Source organism: Musa acuminata, chromosome BXJ1-1 (assembly GCF_036884655.1).
Source record: "Musa acuminata AAA Group cultivar baxijiao chromosome BXJ1-1, Cavendish_Baxijiao_AAA, whole genome shotgun sequence".
NCBI classification, from domain to species: domain Eukaryota; kingdom Viridiplantae; phylum Streptophyta; class Magnoliopsida; order Zingiberales; family Musaceae; genus Musa; species Musa acuminata.
The window spans coordinates 38,493,950-38,511,325 of record NC_088327.1 but is presented as its reverse complement, the minus strand read 5'-3'; the positions used below and the strand labels follow the sequence as shown (position 1 = coordinate 38,511,325).

At 38.4% G+C, this 17,376-nt stretch overlaps 1 protein-coding gene across 3 annotated transcripts; it reads left to right on the top strand.

Annotated features, from left to right (window-relative positions):
- Positions 1-94: 94 nt before the first annotated feature.
- Positions 95-7,834, top strand: LOC135678636 (flavonoid 3',5'-hydroxylase 1-like). 3 transcript variants are annotated; one of them, XM_065191688.1, is made up of 3 exons: positions 95-1,275; positions 2,833-3,313; positions 3,684-3,821. In XM_065191688.1, the coding sequence occupies exons 1-3, from the start codon at positions 385-387 to the stop codon at positions 3,707-3,709; spliced, it is 1,398 nt and encodes a 465-aa protein (XP_065047760.1). In that variant the 5' UTR covers positions 95-384; the 3' UTR covers positions 3,710-3,821. The 3 variants fall into 3 exon arrangements, with proteins under 3 accessions (XP_065047760.1, XP_065047744.1, XP_065047752.1); XM_065191672.1 differs by lacking the exon at positions 3,684-3,821 and adding an exon at positions 6,989-7,834 and having other exon boundaries at positions 163-1,275; XM_065191680.1 differs by lacking the exons at positions 2,833-3,313; positions 3,684-3,821 and adding an exon at positions 6,989-7,834 and having other exon boundaries at positions 188-1,275.
- The last annotated feature ends 9,542 nt before the right edge of the window (positions 7,835-17,376 follow it).

Below are 17,376 nucleotides of genomic sequence, written 5' to 3'. Positions count from 1 at the left end.
TGTCTTTCATGTTGAACTGAATCATAGAAATAACAATTGATTTTAACTTACATGCTTTTTGATACATTAACACTGGCAATCTGGATCGAGGATTGATTTAGAGAACAGACTGGCACCTCTTCATCCTTTTTATGATTGTTTCGTCCTGCGGTTAACATAAACCTACCAACGAAAACGTGATCGTATTTTGAACAAAGTTTTATAGCTTTCGTTTCATTTCTGTACATTTTATTTCTTGTATAGTTTAATGTTAAAGATTGCTATGAGCGCAGAAAAGTAAAAAATTGATGTTCACATTTTTTTACTCTCTTAGCGGCTATTTGTAGCACTTCCGGGCTTCATCACGAGGAGAAGACTCTCATAGATTGCACCATCGGCAGCGGTATGGCGATCGATCCCTACCTCGTGGCCGCCACCGCGCTCTGCCTCCTCGTCCACCTCCTCCTCCACCGCTTCCTCCGCAAGTCGCCTTCCCGCTTCCCCTACCCGCCGGGCCCCCGGGGGCTCCCCATCCTCGGCTCGCTTCTCCTCGTCGGGGCCAGCGCGCACTCCAGCCTCGCCCGCCTCGCCGAGCGCTACGGCCCCATCATGTTCCTCCGGCTGGGCTCTCATGGCTGCGTCGTGGCCTCCAACGCCGACGCTGCACGCGCCTTCCTCAAGACCGTCGACGCCCAGTTCGCCAACCGCCCCGACCCCATCAGCGCCCGCGACGTCAGCTACCAGCGCCAGAACCTGGTGATGGCCGACTACACCCCGACGTGGAAGCTCCTCCGCAAGATGTGCAGCCTGCACCTCCTCGGCGGCAAGGCCTTCGCCGACTGGGCCCCCGTCCGCCGGGATGAGTTCCGGCGCATGGCCCGCTCCCTGCACGGCCTGGCCGAGGCCGGCGAGCCGGTGGAGCTGATGGACGTGCTGGTGTGCACGCTGGCCAACGTCGTCGGGTTGATCTTGGTGAGCAGGCGGGTGTTCGACGCCCACGGGGAGGAGTCCAACAAGTTCAAGGACATATTGGTGGACATGCTGACCGGCGGCGCGCAGTTCAACATCGGCGACTTCTTCCCGTCGATCGCGTGGATGGACCTGCAGGGGATACAGAAGAAGATGTTGAGCGTGCACTTGAGGTTCGACGCCATGGTGACGAAGCTGTTCGAGGAGCACGAGGCGGCCAAGGGGGAGCGGCAGGGGAGGATGGACTTCATCGACAAGGTCATGGCGAACAAGGTGACGGAGGACGGGGAGACCATCTCGGAAGTCAACGTTAAAGCACTCATCTTCGTAAGTTTTCCGATGGGAATCATATCTTCAAATTACTGCTTTGTTACCTTCAATAACAGTTTCCCAGGGTCAACGGTATTATCCATTGTTTGTCGAGTTCATAACAACATGATCACCACTAGATTCCGGCCTCCTCCTATATCAGCCCACAGCTCACACCCCCTCTTAACCTAACCCTAATTAAGATTAGGGGGGTGTGGTGACTGAGTTTTAGAGGCAGATTAAGGCTATAAAAAGGCAGCAACAAGACAGATCTTTGGAGCCACGAGACAACGCAGAGAGACTGTTCACAATCATCTAGCAGTGTTCTCATCTCAGGTTAGATCAAATCTACAGTAGACTCTTGCTGTGATTACTTGGGGAGGTTTTAGATATTGTGGGCAGTGACGTGATCCTTGTATCCCAGTTATTCTCTTGTGGTTGTTGCTTGGGTTTTGGGCAAGAGATTGAGATTTGTATATTCATTATTCTCATAGTGGATTATCTCTAGTTTGCCCCGTGGTTTTTACCCTTCACATTGAAGGGGTTTTCCACGTATATCTTGGTGTTCTGTTTGATTGTGTTTCCATTTTATTCCGCTGCGTATTTTGGTCTTCTAGTATTTGTTCCTATACAAAGATTATTCCTCTTTTTATCCCCATCAACTAGTATCAGAGCGGGGTTTTGGTGATTTAATTTTTGTATTTGAACATGGAGGCCAGTAATATTTCTCGCATGATTAGTTTGAATGGAAATAATTGGATGATATGGAAACCAAGAATGGAAGATCTCTTGTATTGCAAAGATTTGTATGAACCTTTGCAAGGGGATAGTGCAAAACCTACAACTATGATAGATGATGAGTGGAAGAGGTTAGATCGAAAAACAATTGGGTTTATTAGACAGTGGCTTGATGATAGTGTCTTTCACCATGTTTCTACTGAAATTTCTGCATATTCTCTTTGGAAAAAATTGGAAAGTCTCTATGAGAGAAAAACAGCTGGCAACAAAGCTTTTTTGATCAGAAAACTTGTGAACCTAAAATATAGAGAGGGTGCTTCTATTGCTGAGCATTTGAATGAAATGCAGAGTATTATTAACCAGTTATCCTCTATGAAAATGTCTCTTGATGATGAGTTGCAGGCATTGTTACTTCTCAGTTCATTACCAGAAAGTTGGGAGACACTGGTGGTTTCCCTCAGTAATTCTGCGCCAGATGGTATTGTCACTATGAGTCAAGTAACAAGTAGTTTGTTGAATGAGGAGTTGAGAAGAAAGAGTTCAGCAACATCTCAGAATGATTTACAGTCACTTATCTCAGAGAACAGAGGAAGGTCAAAGTCCAGAAGCAGTTCACGTATGGGTAGGAGCAAGTCAAGATCAAGAAAAGATATTGTTTGCTATAACTGTGGTGAGAAAGGACATTACAAGAATCAATGTAAGCAACCTAAGAAGAACAAGAAAAAGGGAAAAGAAGTGGAGTCTACAGAGTCAAAGGATAATACTACAGCTACAGTGCAGGGTGGTGATTATTTGATTTTGTCTCCTTCTGATGATATTTTTTCTTGTGTGTGTCAGGATCTTGAGTGGGTGATTGACACAGGTGCTTCTTATCATGCTACACCACGGAGGGAGTTTTTTGCTACATACAGGTCTGGAAACTTTGGTGTTGTCAAGATGGGCAACTATGGCACAGCAGACATCATTGGCATGGGTGATATCCATTTAAAGACCAACCTTGGCTGCAAGTTGGTACTTAAGGATGTGAGACATGTGGTTGACTTGAGGCTGAATTTAATTTCAGTTGGAAGACTAGATGATGAAGACTATGAAAGCAGATTTCACAGAGGGCAATGGAAACTCAGTAAGGGTTCTCTTGTTATAGCTAATGGAAAGAAATGTCATACTTTGTACAGGTTGCAGGCTAAAGCTTATGGTGAGCAGTTAAATGCTACAGAGAAAGACTTCAGTATGGAGTTGGGGCATAGGCGATTGGGACACATGAGCGAGAAGGGGCTGCAAACTCTTTCCAAGAGAGAGGTATTACCAGATCTCAGAGGTATACATCTGAACCCTTGTATTGATTGTTTAGCTGGTAAACAACATAGAGTTTCATTTGCTAGTGCTGCTTTGTCTAGAAAAATGCATGCCTTAGACCGTGTTTATACAGATGTATGTGGTCCTTTGAGGACAAAAACTCCTGGTGGATCTGTTGATGTTCTTGGTATAAGTGGTGCACTTTATTTTGTCACTTTTATAGATGATTTTTCTAGGAAAGTTTGGGCCTATGCTTTGAAGACCAAAGATCAGGTTATTAATGTCTTTAAAGAGTTTCATGCCAGGGTTGAAAGGGAGACAGAAAGAAAATTGAAATGCATAAGATCAGATAATGGTGGTGAGTATACAGGATTGTTTAATGACTATTGCAGGTCACATGGAATCCAACATGAGATGACAGTTCCTGGTACACCTCAGCATAATGCAATTGCAGAGAGGATGAACCGCACCATCATGGAAAAGATCAGATGTATGCTTTCACAGGCCAAGCTACCCAAAAGGTTTTGGGATGAGGCTTTGAGGACTGTAGTTGATGTGATCAACTTATCACCATGTACAACCCTAGATGGTGATGTTGCAGAGCATGTATGGTCAGGGAAAGATGTTTCCTACAGGCATTTGAAAGTGTTTGGTTGTCGTGCATTTGCACATGTTCCAGATAATGAGAGGTCCAAGCTGGATGGTAAGTCTAAAGAATGTATTTTTCTTGGTTACTCACATGATTAGTTTGGTTACAGGCTTTGGGATCCAGAAAAGCAGAAGGTGTTCAGGAGTAGAGATGTGATCTTCTTTGAGGATCAAACCTTTGAGGATTTGAAGAAGAAGGCACCAGCCAAGACTTCTGCAGAAGGATTAGCAGATTGTGACCCAGTTACTCCTCCAGTATATCAGGGTGATGGGGGAGATATGCAGGAAGATGGTGTAGAACCTGATATTGATCTACCTGTAGGACATGTTGAGCAAGAAGAAGTAGGAGAGCAAGTTCCCGCAGAACCTCAGTTGAGAAGATCTTCTAGACAACGTCAACCTTCCAGAAGATACTCTATAGATGAGTATGTGATGCTTACTGATGCAGGTGAACCAGAGAGTTACCAGGAAGCAGTTGAGAGTGAGCAGAAAGAGAAGTGGTTAGCTGCTATGCAGGAAGAGATGGATGCTCTTCAGAAGAACCACACTTATGATTTGGTGCTGCTACCAAATGGAATGAAGGCCTTGAAGAACAAGTGGGTTTTTAGGTTGAAGACTCAAGAATATTGTTCTCAACCAAAGTACAAAGCTAGATTGGTTGTGAAAGGCTTTGGTCAAAAGAAAGGTATTGACTTTGAAGAGATTTTTTCTCCTGTTGTTAAAATGTCTTCTATTCGTGTTGCTTTAGGTATTGCTGCTAGCCAGGACTTGGAGGTTGAGCAGTTAGATGTGAAGACAGCTTTCCTTCATGGTGATTTGGAGGAGGAAATTTATATGGAGCAACCAGAAGGCTTCAAAGTCAAAGGTAAAGATAATTTTGTCTGCAAGTTGAAGAAGAGCTTGTATGGGCTAAAACAAGCTCCAAGACAGTGGTACAGAAAGTTTGATTCATTTATGACAGAAAATGGATACAAAAGAATGGCTTCAGATCATTGTGTGTACATCAAATTGTTTGGTGAGGATTTTATTATTCTCTTACTTTATGTTGATGACATGCTTATTCTTGGGAAAGATATGTCTAAAATTGACAGGTTGAAGAAGGAACTGAGTGAGTCTTTTGCAATGAAGGACATGGGGCCAGCAAAGCAAATACTGGGCATGCAGATTTCTCGTGACAGGAAAAACAAGAAGATTTGGTTGTCACAGGAGAAATACATCGAGAAGGTATTGGAAAGATTCAGTATGAGCAATGCTAAGCCAGTTGGTTCTCCTCTTGCAGGTCACTTCAAGTTGTGCTCAGAACAGAGTCCGTCAAGTGATGAGGAGAAGGAGAAAATGCAAAAGGTTCCTTATGCTTCAGCAGTTGGAAGTTTAATGTATGCAATGGTATGTACGAGGCCGGACATCACATATGTAGTGGGTGTTACTAGCAGATTTCTTGCAAATCCAGGCAAAGAGCACTGGGCAGCGGTGAAGTGGATTTTTAGATATCTCAGAGGGAGCTCTAAGGTTTGTTTAAGCTTTGGAGGTGGACCACCTGTGTTGACAGGTTACACAGATGCAGATATGGCCAGAGATATAGATACGAGGAAGTCTACTTCAGGTTATGTACTTACTTTTGCAGGGGGAGCTGTGTCATGGCAATCCAGGTTACAAAGGTGTATTGCTCTCTCCACCACAGAAGCAGAATATATTGCTGCTATAGAGGTATGCAAAGAAATGTTATGGATGAAAGAATTCTTACAAGAATTGGGGCTGAAACAAGAAAATTATGTGGTGCATTGTGACAGCCAAAGTGCCATCCATTTGTGTAAGAACCCAATGTTTCATTCCAAGTCAAAGCATATAGATGTCAGATACCACTGGATTCGAAATGTATTTGAAGAGAAGCAGTTGCAGCTTCAGAAAATTCATACAGATGACAACGGAGCAGACATGTTAACGAAGACCTTACCAAAAGAAAGACAGGAGATATGCCGACAGTTGGTCGGCATGGCTTCACATTGAGGAGTCATGGGATAGCCTCTCTTATGGGTTGAAGGGGGAGGTTGTTGGGCTGATGGCCCATATTCAGCCCATGTGGGCTTTATAAGCCCACAGCCCACACCCTCTCTTAACCTAACCCTAATTAAGATTAGGGGGTGTGGTGGCTGCGTTTTAGAGGCAGATTAAGGCTATAAAAAGGCAGCAACAAGGCAGATCTTTGAGGCCACGGGATTCCAAAGAGAAGAAGGAGATCAAGGCAGAAAAGGAAGAGAAAGAAAGGGAAGAAGACAAGGACAACGCAGAGAGACTGTTCACAATCATCTAGCAGTGTTCTCATCTCAGGTTAGATCAAATCTACAGTAGACTCTTGCTGTGATTACTTGGGGAGGTTTTAGATATTGTGGGCAGTGACGTGATTCTTGTATCCCAGTTATTCTCTTGTGGTTGTTGCTAGGGTTTTGGGCAAGAGATTGAGATTTGTATATTCATTATTCTCATAGTGGATTATCTCTAGTTTGCCCCGTGGTTTTTACCCTTCACATTGAAGGGGTTTTCCACGTATATCTTGGTGTTCTGTTTGATTGTGTTTCCATTTTATTCCGCTGCGTATTTTGGTCTTCTAGTATTTGTTCCTATACAAAAGTTATTCCTCTTTTTATCCTCGTCACCACGCTCGTTCTTTGGGCTTTCTGGGACACTTATCGGCTGTGTCTCGTCGTATACACATCAAGAATGAAGATGGTAGTGGCTTGTCAACGCCGTAATGAAGTGTTTGATACGACTTTTGTCTTGTTCAATACTTAGCCTATTAATGAAGTCAGGCTCTTCTGCGTACACTTGTCCCGGCAAGATTGAGCAAAACGAGCAGAAAGTAAGGGAGTGATTTAGCCAATGACTTAGTTTTCAATACGATGTTGGCGGCAGGGTAGATAGATATGATAAGATTGACAGCTTGGATCATATGGGTGTCTGTTTTGAGGCTCTCTTGATTCCATTCCATGTAATGCATTTCTCTGAGTTGATCTGACTCGAACAGTGTGCATAACAAGCTGTGTTGATGCAGGACCTGTTCACGGCCGGCACCGATACCTCCGCCATCATCGTCGAGTGGGCCATGGCGGAAATGCTCAAGAACCCGGCGATCCTCAGCCGCGCGCAGGCGGAGTTGGACGATGTGGTCGGCCGCGACCGCCTGCTGGAGGAAACCGACCTGCCGAAGCTCGCATACCTGCAGGCGGTATGCAAGGAGGCGATGCGGCTGCACCCGTCCACCCCTCTCAGCCTCCCCCACTTCTCCCACGAGGACTGCGAGGTGAACGGCTACTACATCCCCAAGAACACCCGGCTCCTCGTCAACATCTGGGCCATCGGGCGGGACCCGGAGGTGTGGGAGGAGCCGCTGGTGTTCGACCCCGACCGCTTCATCACAGGCAAGGGCGCGAGGTACGATCCGCAGGGGAACGACTTCGAGTTCATCCCCTTCGGGGCCGGGAGAAGGGTGTGCGCGGGGAAGCTGGTGGGCATGGTGTTCGTCCAGTACCTGTTGGGCATGCTAGTGCACGCTTTCGACTGGAGCCTTCCCGACGGCGAGGAGCTCAACATGGACGAGAAGTTTGGCCTGGCTCTTCCCAAGGCTGTGCCTCTCAAAGTTTTTCTGCGCCCGCGCCTGTCGCCGGCGGCCTACGCCTGATCTCCCTCCCTCTCTATCTATCTATCTATCTATCTCTCGCTCTCTCAGCTCAGAAATTGAAAGGTAGCTAGCTGTACAAGAACGTAGCTTCTCTACCTGTGATACGATTGCCGGCAAAACTATTGTCGATATGTGTAGCTACATCAAAAGACTGAGACTGGGATGGCTTGAAGAACCATAGAATATGAATGAATACACCTGCATCGTTACACGACAGAAGTTGGCAGCTAGACATGCTTTGATGACAATCATCTTGTTGTTGTTGTTATAGATCAAGATGGACTGAGGCCTGAACAGGATTGGCCAGTTTCAGTCCCAGAATTGACCACTGGCTGCATTGGCTTTTGGCATATGCTTGAGAACATTAGGATTACTGGCGACTTGATCATCGTTCTTAAAAAATTAATTGAAAATATCACTTGTGTTACAATATATTAATAAAGATCTCAAAATAGATATTCTAATGTCATCTTAAACATCATAAATCCAACATATGCTTCAGCAATCATTCTTCAAGAAAGAGGGAGAACTTCTTAAACCCAAAAAGGGGGAGGGAGAGAGAGAGAGAGAGTTAGTTGAGTGAATTGGTTTTGATGAACACTAAGTAGGTAGAAATAAAACTAAAATTAAGACCATAATCAATTATTTCGATTCCAATTCAAACTGATAAATTTAAAAATAAATAAATAAATAAATAGTCAACATTAAAATCGATCGATCCTTTGGTCCCAACGTTGATCATCGGATCGAGGGTAACAAATAACCAATTTTCCCGATCAAACATCAATCAAGAGTATTTTGATTATTTTGTAATTTAAATTATGAAGAAAAGATAAATTTATCCTTTCCAATAGCTAAATATCAACTAGTTTAAGGGTATTTAAAAAAATCTCAAAATATCTATAAATCATAATACTCTGAGCTCTCTGATTCATTAATCAATCATAATACTCTGATAAGCTCTCTAATTACAAGAGCATTCTCTCCCTCTCCTAATTAATATCTCACAAGACACAAACGTTGGTAGCTAAACAAGCTTTGGTGATTGTTGCTGTAGATTAAGATGGGCTGAGGCCTGAACACTGCATTCGAGTTGTGACAGTCTCGCCCCAGAGTTGGCCACCGGCTGAATCTTAAATCTGATGCTTTAGGATCACTGGACTTGTTCATCATTTTTAAAGATTGAATTGGGGATCACAAATCCTACAAGTTTAAGGAGTTAGGAAATGACTTAATAAGCAAATCCGTTTAGGCTTGATATGATCGATATAAGATTTGAGAACTCATGACATATTTTAATATTATCTTAAAGATCATAAATGCTTTAACAATCCATAGATAACTTTTTCAACCCCAAAAAAGTTGGGTTTGATGAACACTATGCAAACTGAACACAAGACATGGGATATTAAGATGCAGCATATTACCGCTTGAACAAGGATGCATGCATATAGGAATGACTGGTTCAGTGCTTGAAAGTATAAAAGCAACAGCACTTCAAAATAAAAAGGATCAGAGACTGTCTGTCTCTGATAGAAGTGGATGGTTCCAACAATTAATTGCCTCTCTTTAAACGACAGAAGCAAAACAGTCTCTTCTTCCCCTGCGATTTGATCCAAAAACTAAATACTCTTTTGTTACATATCACAGAAGAAGAAGATGGTGTGAGAGTCAGCTGTGACTTATGCCCTTATTGCAGCGATAGAGGTCAGATGTGACCAAGCCACAATCTGGAGGATTAGCTCGGAGAACAAAGCAGCAAAAAAGAAAGAAAGACGCCATGGTCCACATCCCGTGAGGATAAGATGACGAGTGGGAATTGTAAGGATCAGTGAGGGAATACAATTGGCTCTTTCATCTGCTCGTCATGTATTCCTTTCAGAAATATATTATTGTAGCATTTTCTCGTACACAAGCCTCACCATGAACTGTTGTGGTCGCCATTTGTTTGCTTCTGTTTTTCTTGATTGCTTCGCTGCAAGGGCAAGTCTCCTGTCAGCATATGAACTCTGCTCTCTCAATTCCGTCCTTACTCTCGCTTCGTGCCAAAGCCGTCATCTCTGAGTTCACATCCTTGTTTGGCCTCGAAAGCACTCATGGGACGTCGAGAACACGACAATATCATGCAAGATAGCAACAGTCACCCAAGTTTCTCGATTATTTCTCCCAGGTTGGTGATGGATCATCTTCCTGCATCAACCTGCAACTAAATTGCAAACAAATCGTTGTCTTATTTTTTTTTTTTTTATATATATATATATATATATATATATATATGTGAAACTCAAATAATAATTTATTACTCTTCTAGATATTTGTTACTGTTAAAATGGACATCAATCCACATCTTGAAATCGATTGATTTGATCACTAATTTGAAACATATTAAGTTAACAAATCAAATGATCTTTCAGAAGTATTTGAGCTGACGACTTCTTCAGAGCTTAGTTTTTTTTTATCACGTATTTTCTTATAAGGATTTGATGGGTGCATTAATTTTAATTTTAATTTAAATATTTTGACTGATGATTTATACCAAATAAAATTATCTCATTAGATCAAATCGTAATATTAGATCTCGACTAAAGCTTAATACATTCATCAAATATAAATATTCTGTTTTAGATATCATGCTTATATAGTATCATATCATCATATGAAATGAAGCCACATAATCATTTGGTTAAGTGGACTATCAATGGCCAATTGGATACCATGTATAAACATAATTGGTTGCTTAGAGTCTTAATTATTAGCCACATGTCGAGTTTTATTAAAAATTACAATCCTTTTTTAATCTTGTTTATATTCATAGAAAAACCACTTTTAATCGAAATTTAGGTCAAAATGTTCGATACAAATGAAAATAATAGAGAGAAAATGTGTAAAACATAAATGAGGATCAAGATTTTACTACATTGTAAGGTTTAAAAGAAAATTCCCCTTTATTTTGTGTTTTTCGACAATCATTTGCAGAAAAAAAATCCCTACTCAATACATCAGAAATGCTTTATGGTCTCCCAACCGCAGGCACAAAGCGCCCACAAGAAAAGCTCAAGTCCATACCAATGAATGAAGTGGGACATGCAATGCATGTAATCTCATTTCATCTATATGACACTGCACAACGAAAAGCTCCCCTATCTTTCATTTAGGTATGCACATGTGATATCTCAATGTAGTTGAAGCCCAACTTTGATTCTTGAATTCACTGCAACTACATGCTTGTCATTGTCGTGCATTGTAGCTCTGTTGATTTTTCTTGCACAACTTCGAGGATAAGGGGAAGAGAATAGTAGATAAAATTAGGAGTTTTTCCAATCCAATCCATAGTATTTTTGGATTGATTCAATAGTATCTATTTATATTGTCTAAAAGATAGGTAAATTATAATATTTTTAAAGCAATTAAAAAATCTACCATATCCCAAATAAATCTTTTTATCCTAATCTATTCATTTAAATCAAAATCTTTATTTTTTTTCTTTATCTAATCTATATTGTTTGAATTAATCTTAATACACTTCCTTAATTCAAATAGTTGTAATTTGAAGTTGTCTATAAAATATTTTTTTTTTACCAAAACTTTTGTAAAGATATCGGCAAACTGGTCTTTAGTGTTGCATATATCATTTTTGCATCTTTAATATTTTTTAAAATATTTAATGGTTGCTTATTTTTATTTTCCTTAGAAGATTTGTTAAAACCATTGTTGGCTTTTGATACTTGAGATTTCTATTGCCATTTTGAATATTCATCATGGAAACTTTCTTCAAAGTTATCATCCTTATCTTCATCAGTATTGGTACTCTCCTTTTTTATAGTCTTTATAATATGTTTACTAGTGGTAGATGAAATACAATCTAAAATTTTTGCTTCTTGTATTGTGGCTCCCCATCGCTCTCATCAAAACTTTCATCAACTTTAGTCTTATTTTGATAAATTTATCATATGAGATAATTTATATAGACCAACAAAAATTCAGATAATCATAGCCTTTGTACCAGCATGTAAAGAGAAATCCGAAAACAATAAAGGAAACATTTTATTTTTTGTCATTCTCACAGTTGCTATTAATTTTTTAATTTTTTTTATCATAAATCAAGTATTTTGTATCATTAGAAATAGTATAATATCCTTTTCTCATAAGTTATCCTATATTGATAAGATTTTATTTTAAATTAAGAATAAATATCACATCATCAATATTTTTTTTTTTATCAAATTTAGTGTTCACAATAATTATTTCTTTTTCTTCTACTTTATTGTCATTTCCGATCTTATTGTCATTTCCGATCTAATTAAGAATAAATATCACATCATCAACCTTATTGTCATTTCCGATCTTGTACTATAGATTTGATTGAATCACCTAGCATTTGGAATAAATTTTTATCCCCTATGATACGATTACTACATCCACTATTTAAAAACCAAATAGATCTAGAATATTCTTTATTAGATACTATAAAAAAAAAAATTTTATCTCATTTTTCATCATTATTTTTCTTATGATATTTGTTTAATTTTAATTCTAACAATCTTTTTCAAGATGATCATAGTAAGAGCTGAGAGAAACATTTGGATTTTTATTTTTGTACCAACAATTTTTTTTAAAATGTCTAATATTTTTGTAACAAAAATATTGATGAGTTTCTTTATTACCTTCATTTTCGATCATGACCTCTACTATTTTGATCTCTCCCATTCGATTTCTGAATTTTTCTTTTAATCCTTCATCTTACCTATTTTGATTATGTTATGAAGTTTCTTTTGAAGATCTATTTACCTTTTGTTTATGAACTAAAAGGGAGCCCATTAATTTATCAATAGATAATATATTTGTATCTTTAGCTTCTTCGGTAGAAATCATATCAAATTTTGGAGATAAACTCCGTAAAACCTTTTTTACTATAGTTTGATTTGTTAGATTTTCATCGTAAGATCTTATCGGTTCACAAGAAAAGATACTTTGGAAAAGAAATCAATAATAGATTCATAATCTTTCACCATAAGAGCTTCGAATTCAAACTAAAAAATTTGAAGTTTTAAAATTTTTTACTTTATCTGTGCCTCTAAACATATTTTTTAATATTTTTTTAAGCTTCTATTAATATTGATGCCATCATGATTCAAAAAAATACAGAATCATCTATTGCTTGTTGTAGCATATAGAGGGCTCTTATATCTTTTTGTATATTCTCATTCATCTGATTTCTTTGATCTTTAGTAATATTGGGATCTTGTAAATTATACTTAACATTATCATTTTCTATCAAATTTCATAATTCTTATGAAATAAATAGGGTTTTCATCTTAATAATTCAAAATTGATAATTACCTTTAAAGATAGGAAGAAGTAAATTAAGAACAAACTCTGATGCTTGCCATATTCTTTTTTTTTAGATCTATTAGCCTTTCCTTTTCTTTTTAATCGATATACTCCTATTGATCTTCTTTGGCTCTAATATCATACTATTGATCTTATTTGAACCAAGCTCTGATACCATATTGTTAGCTCTGATACTACACTTTTGGCTTTTCTATAAAATTTCAAGGAGAAGAGGAAGAGAATAATAGAGAAAACAAAGAGTACTTCCAATCTATGGTGTTTTTTAATTGATCCAAGGTACCTATTTATATTGACTAAAAGATAAAACATAAGTTTTTTAAAATAATAAAAAAATCTATCATATCTCAAATAAATCTTTTCATCATAATCTATTTATTTAAATCTAAATCTTGATTTTTTAATTTTATTTAATTTTAATTATTTGAATTAATCTTAACATCATATGGGAGGAGGTTTGCCTTCATGTACTGGCATTAAAAAACTGGTGAAATAGTACTATCAAGGAATCGAATCATTGGAGAGACTAACAAATGTGGGATGCAGAGAGAGAAATTGATGGTGACCTCATTGAAGCAGCTTAAACGTAGCACAGTGGATCACATCCAAATGCCATCGGTGTTTGGCTGCAATTCTTGGTCTTGTACCTACTAATTTTTATTCCCTATAATTTCTTGAGTAGGGTTTGGAATGGGGTGGGTTGGTCTGAGTCCAAAACCCTAAAAATTGGGAACTAGAATGGGGTTTATTTTAAGTCTTCATTTAATTGGATTGAGCATGGACCAAGAAAACAACAGATCGGTCCAATCATATTAATCTGATCATTACTCAATATGACCCATGTCCAATTTATGATTGCAACCCATTACAGTTGAACTGATGAGCTTCTCATATGGGAAGACTGATCCATTCAATTGAGTTAATGAAAAATTATTTCATTTTTTTAGCTGAAATCTTAAGCAGTTCTACAAAAAAAGGAATTATCCCTAATCAACTTAACAAGTGGTGGACTGACCCAAGTCAAAGGTTTATTATTATTATTATTATTATTATTATTATTTATTATTATTATTATTTATATATAAATATTATCTAATTATGAACATAAAATATTTATAATAAAATTATATATATATAATTTGTTAACCACTAGTTCTAAGTATCTCCTCAGCAACAATCTAAACCGCGACTAGTATGGATTGACAGTCAAATCGAATAGCACCATAAGTATATATGTTCTATCTATTCCGACTGAATCGAGTTTATAAATAATGATCATAACCCAATTATACTTCCAAATACAAGAATAACTTAAAACAATATGAATAAACTATATCTTCTTCACCTAATGTTGATTATGATAGTTTTAACTTCGTTATCAAATGCAAATATCAAACTCTCAATTTTAAAAAGGTGAAGTTTATCATGTTTACATTTTTTTTAAAAATAAGATAAGTGACGAAAGCAACTCATGACCCTAAAAGAAAAACTATCAAATTTTTTACCAACTAAACTATCTAACACATTGAAAAAATTATTATGTTTAAACTTATTGAATGTTATGATAACATGATTGAATGCAATACAAAATAACAATGGATCAGTGTAGCCCCACCTTTCAGGTTTCATAATCATCAGATTTATTATGATTTAGTCATGGTAGTTGGTGAAAACATAATTTGTACTACTTTAATCATATATCCATGTATAAAGTTCAACTTAGTAGGTCAAATGAAGTGCAAATAGAAGATGATCATGTGATAAATTATGTTCATGTATATATATATATATATATATATATATATATATAACGTGTGTGTTTCTGATACGGATTATTTTGACGCATATATTGAATTCGGATTCACAAAGTATGATTTGTGGTTCCCTTTCTTTCTATTGCCAACTACGCTGCAATCGATGTGAACCACCCGACATAAAATCCAACAATAACTTCCCTTCAGGATCTAATCGTCGTCATCTTCAACCCCAACTACTACGTCATTATGTCCTACCAATATCTTTCTCGAAAGCCGAATACCAGACCATTATTGCCCCATTGATTGCTCCTCTACATCTTGTTGGGCTGATGGCCCATATTCAGCCCATGTGGGCTTTATCAGCCCACAGCCCACACCCTCTCTTAACCTAACCCTAATTAAGATTAGGGGGGTGTGGTGGCTGCGTTTTAGAGGCAGATTAAGGCTATAAAAAGGCAGCAACGAGACAGATCTTGGAGGCCACGGGATTCCAAAGAGAAGAAGGAGATCAAGGCAGAAAAGGAAGAGAAAGAAAGGGAAGAAGACAAGGACAACGCAGAGAGACTGTTCACAATCATCTAGCAGTGTTCTCATCTCAGGTTAGATCAAATCTACAGTAAACTCTTGCTGTGATTACTTGGGGAGGTTTTAGATATTGTGAGCAGTGACGTGATCCTTGTATCCCAGTTATTCTCTTGTGGTTGTTGCTAGGGTTTTGAGCAAGAGATTGAGATTTGTATATTCATTATTCTCATAGTGGATTATCTCTAGTTTGCCCCGTGGTTTTTACCCTTCACATTGAAGGGGTTTTCCACGTATATCTTGGTGTTCTGTTTGATTGTGTTTCCATTTTATTCCGCTGCGTATTTTGGTCTTATAGTATTTGTTCCTATACAAAGGTTATTCCTCTTTTTATCCCCATCAACTGGTATCAGAGCGGGGTTTTGGTGATTTAATTTTTGTATTTGAACATGGAGGCCAGTAATATTTCTCGCATGATTAGTTTAAATTGAAATAATTGGATGATATGGAAACCAAGAATAGAAGATCTCTTGTATTGCAAAGATTTGTATGGACCTTTGCAAGGGGATAGTGCAAAACCTACAACTATGACAGATGATGAGTGGAAGAGGTTAGATCGAAAAACAATTGGGTTTATTAGACAGTGGCTTGATGATAGTGTCTTTCACTATGTTTCTACTGAAATTTCTGCATATTCTCTTTGGAAAAAATTGGAAAGTCTCTATGAGAGAAAAACAGCTGGCAACAAAGCTTTTTTGATCAGAAAACTTGTGAACCTAAAATATAGAGAGGGTGCTTCTATTGCTGAGCATTTGAATGAAATGCAGAGTATTATTAACCAGTTATCCTCTATGAAAATGTCTCTTGATGATGAGTTGCAGGCATTGTTACTTCTCAGTTCATTACCAGAAAGTTGGGAGACACTGGTGGTTTCCCTCAGTAATTCTGCGCCAGATGGTATTGTCACTATGAGTCAAGTAATAAGCAGTTTGTTGAATGAGGAGTTGAGAAGAAAGAGTTCAGCAACATCTCAGAATGATTCACAGTCACTTATCTCAGAGAACAGAGGAAGGTCAAAGTCCAGAAGCAGTTCACGTATGGGTAGGAGCAAGTCAAGATCAAGAAAAGATATTGTTTGCTATAACTGTGGTGAGAAAGGACATTACAAGAACCAATGTAAGCAACCTAAGAAGAACAAGAAAAAGGGAAAAGAAGTGGAGTCTACAGAATCAAAGGATAATACTACAGCTATAGTGCAGGGTGGTGATTATTTGATTTTGTCTCCTTCTGATGATATTTTTTCTTGTGTGTGTCAGGATCTTGAGTGGGTGATTGACACAGGTGCTTCTTATCATGCTACACCTCGGAGGGAGTTTTTTGCTACATACAGGTCTGGAAACTTTGGTGTTGTCAAGATGGGCAACTATGGCACAGCAGACATCATTGGCATGGGTGATATCCATTTAAAGACCAACCTTGGCTGCAAGTTGGTACTTAAGGATGTGAGACATGTGGTTGACTTGAGGCTGAATTTAATTTCAGTTGGAAGACTAGATGATGAAGACTATGAAAGCAGATTTCACAGAGGGCAATGGAAACTCAGTAAGGGTTCTCTTGTTATAGCTAATGGAAAGAAATGTCATACTTTGTACAGGTTGCAGGCTAAAGCTTATGGTGAGCAGTTAAATGCTACAGAGAAAGACTTCAGTATGGAGTTGTGGCATAGGCGATTGGGACACATGAGCGAGAAGGGGCTGCAAACTCTTTCCAAGAGAGAGGTATTACCAGATCTCAGAGGTATACATCTGAACCCTTGTATTGATTGTTTAGCTGGTAAACAACATAGAGTTTCATTTGCTAGTGCTGCTTTGTCTAGAAAAATGCATGCCTTAGACCGTGTTTATACAGATGTATGTGGTCCTTTGAGGATAAAAACTCCTGGTGGATCCGTTGATGTTCTTGGTATAAGTGGTGCACTTTATTTTGTCACTTTTATAGATGATTTTTCTAGGAAAGTTTGGGCCTATGCTTTGAAGACCAAAGATCAGGTTATTAATGTCTTTAAAGAGTTTCATGCCAGGGTTGAAAGGGAGACAGAAAGGAAATTGAAATGCATAAGATCAGATAATGGTG

Excerpts from the sequence above, each read along its gene's own strand:
- LOC135678636 (XM_065191672.1), top strand. The coding sequence starts at position 385 with ATGGCGATCGATCCCTACCTCGTGGCCGCCACCGCGCTCTGCCTCCTC. Across the intron at positions 1,276-2,832 it reads ACGTTAAAGCACTCATCTTC|GATCTTGAGTGGGTGATTGA; the intron begins GTAAGTTTTCCG and ends TGTGTGTGTCAG. Across the intron at positions 3,314-6,988 it reads GGTATTACCAGATCTCAGAG|GACCTGTTCACGGCCGGCAC; the intron begins GTATACATCTGA and ends GTGTTGATGCAG.